Here is a 13817-nt window from a genome sequence, read left to right as displayed (position 1 = left end):
TATATTATGTAAATTATGTAAACAAAAACTTATTTTGGATGCGATTAATCGTTTGACAGCACTTATATATATATGCATGTATTTTTGGATGCGATTAATCGTTTGACAGCACTTATATATATATATAATGTATGCATGTATGTGTGTGTGTGTATATATATATATATTATATACTGTATATGTTTTTTTACAAAACAAAACTTTTAGTTTAGTTTGATATTTTTTAATCACACATTAAACAAAGACAAAAACAGCCAAAATATCTATAAATAAATACAGACATAATCAAGTCACATTTATTTATATTGTGCTTTATACAATACAGATAGTTTCAAAGTAGTTTCACACTAATAAACAAGGAAATAACAGCGTTAATATTGGAAAATACAAAATCAGAATTAATATGTACCTTAGCATATGGTGCAAGGAAATCGAGAGCTGTGATGTGCAGACGGAACTTCTGTGTTTTTGTGAACTTTCCGAAACACGTGCCAACCGACACCAGTTTATCTCTGGAGATATTTGTAGCCAACTTCAGAATTTTTTCACTAAAATGGAAAAGATCACACAATTAGATTACTATTCAATTTATAGCAAATTCATATTTACATTAGCACTACATTAAACTGGCAACAAATTAATAGGAAACTTCCACAGGAGACCATATTTAATGCCAGAATTAATAGGAATATTAAAAAACAAAAACAGCAGACAAACCTTACCTCATATAATATACTCGATCATTATGAAGTCTGAAACAATAAGTCCCATCTGGCCGATCAATAAGAAGTTTGATATTCTCCCCAATGCTAGAAACACAAAAATTGGGAGTACTTAATGCAACTGGTATTAAAACATACTTTAAGTCTAATTTAAAATAATCCAGGGCTACATTATGCAGCTCACATACACAATACTTATAAATAATTATATAAATAAGAGCTGTAAATAATATTACAAAACCCATGTAAACATTGGCAAATATAATACAAATAACAATAAAAATAACACATCATATATATATATATATATCATACAACACAATACATATAATAAACAAAAGCCTTACAAAGATATTTCCTAATATTATACAATATACAATAATAATATAAAAATACATTTATAATACAAAATAAACAATACATCTGAAGTGTGTAGAATAGTTTAGCTTATGGTTTTTTTACACATGACATGACGACGCAATCAAGCTAAACTTTTGTTAATACATTCCTGCTCTAATTGATGTCACTTACTATTTAGAGAGTTTCTCAAACATGGTTTTTGTCTCTTCGTCTGTCAACGGACGCATGATGAAAATAATAATTATATTCTTGCTAAAGAAGCTCGAAAAACACTGCAGCTCTCGCAGTGCGCCAGCCACGTGTGTTGAGTTCAGTCCGTCGCACACAAGTGACGTCGTGCCGTTTAAATAAAGTTTTTTTGTAGGGTTTTGAATCAACAACGCTTCGAACATGGCTGCCGTAGACGTGGAAGATGAGAGTATCCTGGCCTCGCTCTTCAAAGACAGCTTTCCTGAGAACTGGAGAGAGAAGCCGGACTTCGCGGCGTATTTGTCGCAGCTGAGCTCGTGCGGTGTGGACGAGTTGAACCGGGAGCCGGAGCGTCTGGCGGAGGAGCGGGCGCAGATCCTGCAGCAGACCCGAGAACTGGCCTTCACCAACTACAAGACGTTCATCAGGACCGCGGACTGCACGCAGCACATCTACACTGACTTCAGCACGGTGGAGAACTGCCTCTCCAAACTACTGCACAAGCTCCCCAGCTTCACTGAGAGATGCAGGTCTGTGCTTCACTCGCACTGTGCAGAAAATAATGGACGAAGTGAGATAGATGATTGACAGATTAGTTCCACAGGTTATGTGTTTATTTATCGCAAGCCGTTTTGACATTTAATCTATAAGCCGTACTAGTATCTGTTTTCATGCTACTAGTACTTATTATTTTTAGGTGCTATTACCTTTTCATTACGTACTACTTATTCATTAGATTAGATACTAGTTCTTATTTATTAGATGCTAGTACTTATTCTAATAGTGACTAGTATTTAAATATAATTTTCTTGTTAGGAAAAAATAGAACTAGTACTTATTACAGAAAATAATGGAGGAAATAAAGATAGATGATTGACAGATTACAATTCAATATTTTACAGGTAATGTGTTTATTGATTTGGTGTATTTATGTTTGATTTAACTTTATTTTATTCATTTTAGTGCTGTCAAACAATTAATCGCGATTAATCGCATCCAAAATAAACGTTTTTGTTTACATAATATATCGGTGTGTACTGTGTATATTTATTATGCATATATAAATAGACACACATGCATGTATATATTTATAACAAGTTTATGTTTATATATTAAAATTTTTATATGTAATATAAATTATATGAATATAAATATATACATGTAAATATTTTAAAAATATATACTGTATGTGTGTGTCTTTATACATGCATAATAAATATGCACTGTACACACACATATATTACATAAACAAAAACTTATTTTGGATGCGATTAATCGTTTGACAGCGCTAATTCATTTTAATTTATTTTTTGGTTGCGTGAATGGACAACATTAGTAGCTATTATAACTTAAAGGGGTCATATGATATGATTTAAAGTTTTCCTTTCTCTTTGGAGTGTTACAAGCTCTTGGTGCATAAAGAAGATCTGTAAAGTTGCAAAGACTAAAGTCTCAAATCCTTATATTAATATAAATATATCCATGTAAATATTTTAAAAATATATACTGTATGTGTGTGTCTTTATACATGCATAATAAATATGCACTGTACACACACATATATTACATAAACAAAAACTTATTTTGGATGCGATTAATCGTTTGACAGCGCTAATTCATTTTAATTTATTTTTTGGTTGCGTGAATGGACAACATTAGTAGCTATTATAACTTAAAGGGGTCATATGATATGATTTAAAGTTTTCCTTTCTCTTTGGAGTGTTACAAGCTCTTGGTGCATAAAGAAGATCTGTAAAGTTGCAAAGACTAAAGTCTCAAATCCAAAGAGATATTCTTTATAAAAGTTAAGAGTCAGCCACACCTACCTAAAACGGCTCGTTCTAACACGCCCCCACATGTCTACCTCACTATGTGGGAATATTTGCATAATGCTGCCCAAATGTGCACGCAAAGAAAGGGGGCGTGGTTTCAGGATCAGCAGTAGTGTTGATGCAGCCATGTCAGGGAGACGCTGTGTGTTTCAGTGCGAAAGCAAAAGCGCTTTATTTGGCCTTCCGGAAGTAGATGCAATTAGGAATCATTGGTTAAGATTTATTTATTTATTTATTTGTTCGAATTTGTGCAACGCATTTTATGGACGACAGTTTTTTGAACCTAGAAGAGTACAAGGCTGGCTGTGCACAAAGGCTATTAAAAAAAAAAAGGGTCAATTCCGACTTTTTGAACATTAAAGCATGTCAACATATTCTGTTACACCAAATACACAAAATAATGATCTTTAAAATAGCGTCATATGACCCCTTTAAAAGTACACATGCAAATAGAAAAAGCACCAGCAAATTAAGAAAACATTTTCATCCGTTTAACAGCACATGTGCTGCAAATACTCCCAACACAACCAAATACAAAACTTGCTGCTAATCCTCACAACAAAAACAAATAAAGAAACGTGCAAGTAGCACAAACCGCAACAAAATTACCCCAACAAAACCAAAATTAACCGTTTTTTTGTTTTGTTTGGCATTTTGATTACCATTTGTATAACCACAGTTGTACAAATACCATGGTAAAACTATGGTTAGTGTAGTAAATCCATGGTTAATTTGTGCATGGTTACCATGGTTTAACTATAGTAACCATTTTTTGTTTTTATTTACTTTTTATATAGTAAATGTATTAATTAATTTTAATAGTAAAACCATAGGCTATGGTTAATTTTTTTAAGGGAAGTTGTTAAAGTAAAAAAAATCATAATATACTTTCATATAGTCAGAAAATATATCCATATTTGATCTGTTTTCATATGAATGTACACTGCTTTTCAAGTGTTTGGGGTTGGTAGGATTTCTCCAGTGCTAAACAAAACCGCATTTATTTGATCAAAATTACAGTAACATTACCATTTTATTATAATTACAATATTATTACCATTTAAGGTAACCATTTTCTGTTGCAATATATTTTAAAATGTAATTTTATTCAAAGCTGAAATTTGATCCTTCAGAAATCATTCTAATATGCTGATTTGCTGCTCAGGAAACATTTCATATTATTATCAATGTTGAAAACAGTTGTGCTGCTCAATAATTTTGTGAAAACTGAAATGTGTAATACATTGTTTTTTCAGGATTCTTTCTTAAATAGAAAGTTCAAAACAAGAACAGCATTTATTTGAAGTAGAAATCTTTAGTAACATTATAACAATATAAATGTCACATTTGATCAATTTAATGCATCCTTGCTGAATAAAAGTATTAATTTATTTTAAAAAACAAAAATGTTATTGTACATTCATGTTAAGCGTTATATATAATGTTCATTAATGACTTATTAATGAAAGTTATTATGACTGAATTTTATATTAGTCCCATGAGAAAAAATGCATTGCATCAGCAGCCAAGCAAACACATTACAGTGCAATACTTTATAAAATATGTTGAAGTATACTTGAAGTAACTGGTTTCTGTTTTGTCATTTCTTTGCAGAGGTTTTCTAAAGGAGGCTGAGGAGATCAGCGTCAGCAGGGTGTGTGTGTGTGTGTGTGTGTGAGGGGAACAGGGTCACATCACAGGAGAGTGAACCGTATTCTGTTACACCAAATACACAAAATAATGATCTTTAAAATAGCGTCATATGACCCCTTTAAAAGTACACATGCAAATAGAAAAAGCACCAGCAAATTAAGAAAACATTTTCATCCGTTTAACAGCACATGTGCTGCAAATACTCCCAACACAACCAAATACAAAACTTGCTGCTAATCCTCACAACAAAAACAAATAAAGAAACGTGCAAGTAGCACAAACCGCAACAAAATTACCCCAACAAAACCAAAATTAACCGTTTTTTTGTTTTGTTTGGCATTTTGATTACCATTTGTATAACCACAGTTGTACAAATACCATGGTAAAACTATGGTTAGTGTAGTAAATCCATGGTTAATTTGTGCATGGTTACCATGGTTTAACTATAGTAACCATTTTTTGTTTTTATTTACTTTTTATATAGTAAATGTATTAATTAATTTTAATAGTAAAACCATAGGCTATGGTTAATTTTTTTAAGGGAAGTTGTTAAAGTAAAAAAAATCATAATATACTTTCATATAGTCAGAAAATATATCCATATTTGATCTGTTTTCATATGAATGTACACTGCTTTTCAAGTGTTTGGGGTTGGTAGGATTTCTCCAGTGCTAAACAAAACCGCATTTATTTGATCAAAATTACAGTAACATTACCATTTTATTATAATTACAATATTATTACCATTTAAGGTAACCATTTTCTGTTGCAATATATTTTAAAATGTAATTTTATTCAAAGCTGAAATTTGATCCTTCAGAAATCATTCTAATATGCTGATTTGCTGCTCAGGAAACATTTCATATTATTATCAATGTTGAAAACAGTTGTGCTGCTCAATAATTTTGTGAAAACTGAAATGTGTAATACATTGTTTTTTCAGGATTCTTTCTTAAATAGAAAGTTCAAAACAAGAACAGCATTTATTTGAAGTAGAAATCTTTAGTAACATTATAACAATATAAATGTCACATTTGATCAATTTAATGCATCCTTGCTGAATAAAAGTATTAATTTATTTTAAAAAACAAAAATGTTATTGTACATTCATGTTAAGCGTTATATATAATGTTCATTAATGACTTATTAATGAAAGTTATTATGACTGAATTTTATATTAGTCCCATGAGAAAAAATGCATTGCATCAGCAGCCAAGCAAACACATTACAGTGCAATACTTTATAAAATATGTTGAAGTATACTTGAAGTAACTGGTTTCTGTTTTGTCATTTCTTTGCAGAGGTTTTCTAAAGGAGGCTGAGGAGATCAGCGTCAGCAGGCGTATGAACAGCCTGACACTGAATCGACACACTGAGATCTTGGAGATTCTGGAGATCCCTCAGCTGATGGACACGTGTGTGCGTAACGGATACTACGAGGAGGCGCTGGAGCTCGCCGCTTATGTGAAGAGACTGGAGAAAAAACATGCATCACTTCCTGTCATTCAGGTACATCTCATACTCTTCTGCACCAGTAATCCAAGATTCTTAATTGTTTTTCTTTATTGTAGTTAAGTCGTATTGGTGTCACATTTGAATTATGTGCTAAATAATGTAAAAGGCTGGTATCTAAAATGTTTACAAAAATTATAAACACTGTAAACATGCATTTTAGTTTCCTTCACAACAAATGCTTTAAATTTAAAGAGATAGTTCACCCAAAAATAAAAATTGTCATAAATTATACCCTCATTTGTTTCAAACCTGTAAGAGTTTTTCTTTTTTTTTTTAACCCAAAATAAGATATTTTGAAGAATGTTGGTAACCAAACAATTGATGGTAGCCTTTGACTTCCAAAGTATACAAAAAAGCATTCATTGACTTTGACAACATTCTTAAAATATCTTTTTTATGTTCAACAGAAGAAAGAAATGCATACAGGTTTGGAACAACTTGAGGGTAAATAAATAATTACAAAATGTACATTTTTGGGTGAAATATCTCTTTAACCTCTATTCAGAACAGGATTGAAAAGTATAAAACAAACAGACATTATAGTTACATTATAAACAAAATTGATTATAAATGCCAAACCTAAACAGATTTAGTCAGAAGTGACTCTGAAACTATCAGTTTGTGAGAAATGCACTATACAAATGGATAGGACCAAACCTGAATTTTTTTTTTAATACATAAATAAATGTAACAGTAGGAAAATAAATAAAGGAATAAATGGCTAGATAAAACAAACACAATTAATTCAATTAATTTTAAAATAAATGTAGTCATTAATTAAATGTTGTACTTATTTTCCATCGCTTTGGAACATAAATCGAAGCGTGTTTCTTATGATAATGTAACAACTAAAATTCCAGAAAATATAGTGCATTTGTTGTACTCTTTTATAAGTGATAAGACTATAAAATGGACAATAAAAATGACTGAAAAATGGCAAATATTTCTACTAAATTACATTGCTGTTTGTGTTCTTTTAGGGAATTGTGCACGAGGTTCGACTGTCTGCTCAGCTCATGCTGAACCAACTACTTCAACAACTGCGTAGTAATACACAGCTGCCGGTTTGCCTGCGCGTGATCGGATACTTGCGCAGAATGGATGTTTTCACCGAAGCCGAGCTGCGCGTCAAGTTCCTGCAAGCCCGTGGAAGTTGGCTGCGATCCATTCTCGCCGCCATCCCGGATGAAGACCCGTACTTCCACATTACCAAAACCATCGAAACCTGCCGTGTGCATCTCTTCGACATCATCACCCAGTATCGCGCCATATTCTCCGACGAGGATCCGTTGCTGCCGCCCGGCGGTCAGGCGTTGAACGAGAGCGCCATCTTTCACGGCTGGGTGGTGCAGCAGGCGGCGCAGTTCTTGGAGACCCTCGATCGGGACCTCCAGCGTGGGGTGGGAAGCCGTTTGGACTCTCTGCTCGGCCAGTGCATGTACTTCGGGCTTTCCTTTAGCCGGGTCGGGGCGGATTTCCGTGGCCAACTCGCTCCCATATTTCAGCAGGTTGCCATGGAGACGTTCCGGAAGGCTATTCAGGAAGCAGTGGACAAGTTCCAAGAGGAAATGAACTTGTACACACTAATTTCTCTGCCGTCGATACTTGGAAGCACCATTCCTCCGGCGGTCCCGAGCACCCAGCCGGGCACACTGCAGCCCCCCATGGCCCTGCTGGATTTCCCACCTCTAGCCTGCTTCCTCAATAACGTCCTGACAGCCTTCAATGACTTACGACTGTGCTGCCCAATTGGACTGGCACAGGAAGTTAGCAGATGTGTTGAGGAAGCCCTTATTAAGGTAATTAATTACATTAATAATATGTTAGAAATATATACTACAGGCAAGTTTTTTTGTTTTTTTTAGAAGATTGTTATGGTCATCAAGGCTGCATTTATTTGATCAAAAATGCAGTGAAAACAGAAAAAAATAGCTGTTTTCTGTTTGTATATTTTTTAAAATTCAATTTATTAATGTGATCCAAAGATGAATTTTCACCATCATTACTTCAGTCTTCAGTGTCACATGATCATTCAGAAATCATTCTAATAAACAGATTTGGTTATTTAAATTTTTTTGGAAACCATGAAACATTTTCTTCAGGATTCTTTTACTGTTACTTTTGATCCATTTAATGCATCCTTGATAAATAAAGGCCTATTCACACAAAGAACGCTAACTATAAAAGTAACTTTAACAATAACTATATTACCGTCGTTATGTTTATTATAAGCATGCTCTGTAGTTTTGTAATCGGTCACTTTAAATGCTCAAGTTCTGTAAAGCAGGATGGATTCTGATTGGCTGTCAACGTTTTCTATCTCTTGGAAAAAAAACACTCTGAAAGTGATTAACTTATTGTTCCAATATTGTATTCCAGTATCGTTCCTCTTTGTCGTTATCATTATAGTTGTGATGTGGACTTCCATGTTCTCACAGAATTAGAAAGGTTTTTTAACTTTTTATAGTTACCATACTTGGTGTGATTTTTAATAATTTCTTTAAAACAAAAAAGATTAACTGAATTCAAATTGACATTGAAAAGATGTAGACATATTTACTTTGTTTCCTTGAACAATTATTCTCCTGTTTTGACACATTCTGATGTAACAATAGGTGACCAAGCTGATCCTGGTTTTCCATCGAGCTGAGGAATCTGCCTTCAGTAGCCGTGAACGAGAGTTATTTGTTCAGTTCTGCAGTGCATTTGCTGAAGACATGGTGCCTTTCTTGAACCGATGTTTACAAGTTCTCTTTCCTCCAGCCCAGCTTGCTCTCATACTGGGTAAATATCCTCAGGATAACATTTTTTTTTCACATTCCAGAAATAAAACAGGTGCAAACACCATTTGATGTTGACTTAAAAGCTTATCTTGTGTTTGTATTGTAGGTGTTCCGCCAACCCAGGTTTATAAGTATGGCAGTCTTGGCTGCATCAATGTGAACGCGGTTCTGGAGCCGCTGGAGTTTGTTCTGCCCCAGAAGGAGCCCGTGACCTCTGTCCTGGAGCTCTGCTCTGATCTGAGCAGCCTGACCACAGCTGAATCAGATCCTTCGCCTTCACTCAAACCCGTAACACCTCAAGAAGAAAAACCTGTATTATCTGAACAACAAGAGCCTGTGTCAGCACCTGATCCTCGTCTTTCTCAAAAAGAGAACATTTCTTCTGAATCAGTCAGAACCAAGCAAAACAACCCGATCCTGGAGCCTGAAATGACCTTTGATGTACAGGACTTGACCGGACCAGATGATTTGTCCACAACTGATATTAATGTTGAGATGTTGTCAAAATAAAAAAAACACTACATGCAATGTGTTGTTAGGGGTCCTAAAAAATTAAGCTTTGTTTTGATAGCAAATAACCATCTGGGCATACTTTTACCAGGCCTTGGTTTGCATTTTTATTTGCAGCTTTATTTGGTGAAGGTAATAATTTAATATATGATGTCATTAAATATGGTATAATATATTTAAATTGTGAAAAAAAATGTTCATTGAATCACGTTTTCTATGACTTACAGAGGTCCCAAAAGGTATTTGGACACTCAAGTCACACGTAAACTGTCTGAATGTCATTGCATTAGATAATAAATGCCACTTCTGTTGATTTTATTAAAAAAGAAAGCTGCACTTTTAAGCAAAACATTTTACAAGATGATGACATGATAAACTGTTCAGAATGAAGACAAAATCATAATTCTGTTTGAGGATCATTTTTATTTTTGGGTGAAACTATCCTTTTAAGTTTAACTTAAGTGTAACCTTTGTGGCATCTGTATGTTCTCGTAATTGGACTATGTATTGCATTTGACTTGGTCCCAAAAGGTATTTGGACACTCAAGTCACACGTAAACTGTCTGAATGTCATTGCATTAGATAATAAATGCCACTTCTGTTGATTTTATTAAAAAAGAAAGCTGCACTTTTAAGCAAAACATTTTACAAGATGATGACATGATAAACTGTTCAGAATGAAGACAAAATCATAATTCTGTTTGAGGATCATTTTTATTTTTGGGTGAAACTATCCTTTTAAGTTTAACTTAAGTGTAACCTTTGTGGCATCTGTATGTTCTTGTAATTGGACTATATTGCATTTGACTTCTGTTGTATGTTTTTTGTTTGCTCATATTTTCCAGGATGTTTTTAGGGGGGGAAAGGTTTATTAAAAAACTGGATAAAAATATTAGGCTGCTTGTTTCTGATATTTTGATATTCTTTATATTGAGTCAAAGGTGTTCTATTTTTCCCCCCATAAAACCTTTAGCAGTCTGCATGGAATCGCAGATAGTCCTTGCAAATTGTGTCTTTTTATCTATATCACAAACAAAAATAAGATTTCCATATCACAATTTCAACTGGCACAAGGGTAGAATATGGAAAATATTTTGTAATATAGAGTTAAACTTAAGGTCAAGTGGATCATTCAAATAAATCACCATAAACATTTGAATTCCATCAAGAATTCAATGTTTCAGGCTTCCAGTCCAGATTCTGCAGGTAGTGTGAGAACACAATCACTTCTTAACAGATTTTTTGCGTGCTGCGTTAGGATTTGTTCGCCGTCTTCCTCCTCCGGTCTGGGCATCCCGCAGTTGTAAGCTGGCTGACCTGCTGTAGATATCATGCTCAGAGAACGGAGAGCTGCCGGCCAGGTAATCTGGGTCAAACACATTAGTCTTCTGACGAGCCTTTTTAGACTATCTCTGCTGGGGGAAATGCTGATCGTCCACCAGGTGTGGGTTGTTGGCGTGTTTTCCTCCTTGTGGCAAAGGTAAAGAGTACTGCAGAGGATGAGAGAAGAGACAAACCATAAGTACATGATCACTAGCGTTGATTTATATGACACTACTCATGCAATGCCTTCCAAATACATAAATGGAGCCAAATTTCTAATGCATTTAGCTCATAAATAACTTTTAAATATACCGTCACAGCATCCAAAGCATTACTCACTCTCTTCCCCTTTAGATTCAGCACTTTGGGATTCCTGGAAAAATGCATTTGCATGGTGCCGTCCTCATTCATGCTGACTGCAACCTTCTTCAAGGTGTCGTTCCCACAATTTGGACAGAAAGATTTGTTCATGTTTGTTGTTGTCCTAAAAATATGGAAACAACAGTGTCCATATAACACACATCACTTATAAATGTGTAATTATTCCTGCTCCAAAACGTATTATTTTGCGCGGTGAATCCATCACTCACTTGAAGCAGGCATGACAGCGCAGAATGTAACTCCTGGTGTTTTTAATAAGCATGCCATTACCAGACAGCACATGCAGTCTGATCTGAATCGGAACATTCTGTCAGGAAAACAATAAGACATTAGGTGTTTGTTACAAAATAATGGACATAACTGACCATATTTGCTTAATGTGCATGATTAAAGGAATCATTTTGCTTTATGCTACTTGCTCACAAATGGATCCTCTGCAGTGAATGGGTGCCGTCAGAATGAGAGTCCAAACAGCTGATAAAAACATCACAATAATCCACAAGTAGTCCATATGCCTCCAGTACATCAGTTAACATCATGTGAAGTGAAAAGCTGTGTGTTTGTAAGAAACAAATCCATCAAGGCGTTTTTTGAGTTCATAATCCATAACACTTCCTTCAGTGAAAAAGTCCATCTCCTGTTGTCCTGTCACATATTTGTTTTGAACTGTTTTTGCTTGTAAACTCTGCTTGAGCGGTGCATATATCTCTTCTGATTCAGATTGAAGATTAACTTTTTCACTGGAGGAAACAATATTATGTATAGAGGACTCGTATTCTAGATGGAAGCAATGATTTGAAGTTAAAAACATCTTAATGATAGATTTGTTTCTCACAAACTCACAGCATTTTGCTTCACAAGACATTAATTGATGGACTGGAGTGGTGTGGATTATTGTGATGTTTTTATCAGCTGTTTGGACTCTCATTCTGACGGCACCCTTTCACTGCAGAGGATCCATTGGTGAGTAAGCAATGTAATGCAAAATTTCTCCAAATCTGTTCTGATAAAGCAACAAATTCATCTACATCTTGGATGGCCTGAGGGTGAATACATTTTCAGTGAATTCTCATTTTTGGGAGAACTATTCCTTAATTCCGTGCACATTGTTTTAATGAACAATAATTGCTCGTTTTCGTAATCAAACATCTTTCTTAGCTTTTCTCTGCTAATGTAAACAAGGTTCACGATTGAGACACAGATTCCACATAAAATCTGTGGAAAACATGTTTTAATAGATTGTTTCCAATGTGTATAATTAATGACCACAAGTACCTGCATGGCAAAGTCAGTGGTCACGCAGCCCACTTTGACATCTGCTGTCGGTCCCCAGTTACCAGCATCCATCTGGACTTGCTTTATGTTGCTGGGAGTAATCCAACCTCCACCATCATCACCATCCTCCTCCTCATCACTGCTTTCTTCTTCTTCCTCATGTTGGTCTTCATTTGAACCATCATGTTCTTCAGATTCAGCCAGCTGACTGTCAGCGGACAGGTCAACAGACTCTAGTTTGTCTGTGACTGTGATGGCATCTGCAGCCTAGACAGAAGGAAAGAAAGAAGAAAAGTATGATTTTTTTGGTCTAAAGTGACTGTGGCAGCGGTTTGGATGTTGTCGGACTCCTCACCAGCAGTTCCAGAAGGTCATTCTCAATGCTGGGCAGAGGACTCCTCCAAAACTGAAAGCTGTTGAATTGTGAACTATTGGGGTCTTGTGGCTCGTTTGTTGTAGGTGGGCTTTGGACAACGGTATTTGGATTATTTGATGACTTTTGGAGAAAAGAAGCAGAAATTAATAGGTGCCCTTATTAATGCCATCTATGTATATTTGCTTTTTTTCTATAAAAACACCTGCATCAAACTTGAAAAAGCCATGGATATTCATTTACAATAATATTACTCAAATACAATACTTGCATTTGCATGTAATTTCTTACTTTTGATGCAAAATGGAAACCTGCAATGCCAACAGGAGTCTCTGGATGTCTCGGTGTACTGCATATTTGGACCTGAAATGCAAACATAAATAACAATGTTGAAAAACAGATGTGAATGAATGTGAATTAAGATCTGAATTAATCAATCAGCAGTACCTTTTTCTCAGGTTCTTCTTCAGATGCTCAGTTCCTCCCACATTCTCAGTTTCCAGTTGATAAGTCAGAGCCAAGACCTTGATGTCTGTGGCTGAAAGACTGGGATAGTCTCCTGTCTTTTTAGCAAATTCTGTAACTGTGATTCAAAGTAAATGAAAATTTTTGCATAAATCATCACCCATAACACACTTTCAGCATTCAAACAAAGACATTCAACATAAGACGCATTAGTATAGTATAGGTTATTATTACCAAATCTTACGTGCTCTGGAAAGGGTTCTTTGAAATTGAGCTTGTATGGCAAAAAAGCCAAACTCCTTTTTGTTGGTTTATCCCGAATTTCATCAACAACATCCTTCAGGGTATAAATGTTCTTTCCAATTTCCTAAAACAAAATAAAACACACACACACACACACACACACACACACACACACACACACACACACGCGCGC

The 13817-nt window shown here is 34.9% G+C and overlaps 2 protein-coding genes and 1 pseudogene across 2 annotated transcripts in view; 1 reads left to right on the top strand and 2 right to left on the bottom strand.

Annotated features, from left to right (window-relative positions):
• The window catches only part of LOC107686578 (60S ribosome subunit biogenesis protein NIP7 homolog), a 7689-nt gene extending 6267 nt beyond the window's left edge, over window positions 1–1422 (bottom strand). Inside the window, exons 1-3 of the mRNA XM_016483645.1 lie at window positions 1254–1422; window positions 723–809; window positions 410–548 (exon numbers count right to left, since the gene is read on the bottom strand). Coding sequence (XP_016339131.1) covers window positions 410–548; window positions 723–809; window positions 1254–1309 — 282 coding nt within the window. The 5' untranslated portion in view covers window positions 1310–1422. The remainder of the gene's footprint in view (window positions 1–409; window positions 549–722; window positions 810–1253) is intronic.
• On the top strand, window positions 1423–9582 carry LOC107686577 (conserved oligomeric Golgi complex subunit 8-like). The gene is made up of 5 exons (XM_016483644.1): window positions 1423–1801; window positions 6058–6265; window positions 7252–8070; window positions 8887–9055; window positions 9161–9582. Exons 1-5 carry the CDS (start codon window positions 1473–1475, stop codon window positions 9562–9564), a joined length of 1929 nt encoding a protein of 642 aa, XP_016339130.1. The 5' UTR covers window positions 1423–1472; the 3' UTR covers window positions 9565–9582.
• A 769-nt stretch (window positions 9583–10351) lies between these two features.
• The window catches only part of LOC107686579 (RNA-binding protein NOB1-like), a 4967-nt pseudogene continuing 1501 nt past the window's right edge, over window positions 10352–13817 (bottom strand).

Source organism: Sinocyclocheilus anshuiensis, unplaced genomic scaffold (assembly GCF_001515605.1).
Source record: "Sinocyclocheilus anshuiensis isolate Anshui unplaced genomic scaffold, SAMN03320099.WGS_v1.1 scaffold733, whole genome shotgun sequence".
Taxonomy (NCBI): domain Eukaryota; kingdom Metazoa; phylum Chordata; class Actinopteri; order Cypriniformes; family Cyprinidae; genus Sinocyclocheilus; species Sinocyclocheilus anshuiensis.
The sequence above is the reverse complement of the archived record's forward strand: the minus strand, read 5'-3'. Positions and strand labels throughout refer to the sequence as shown.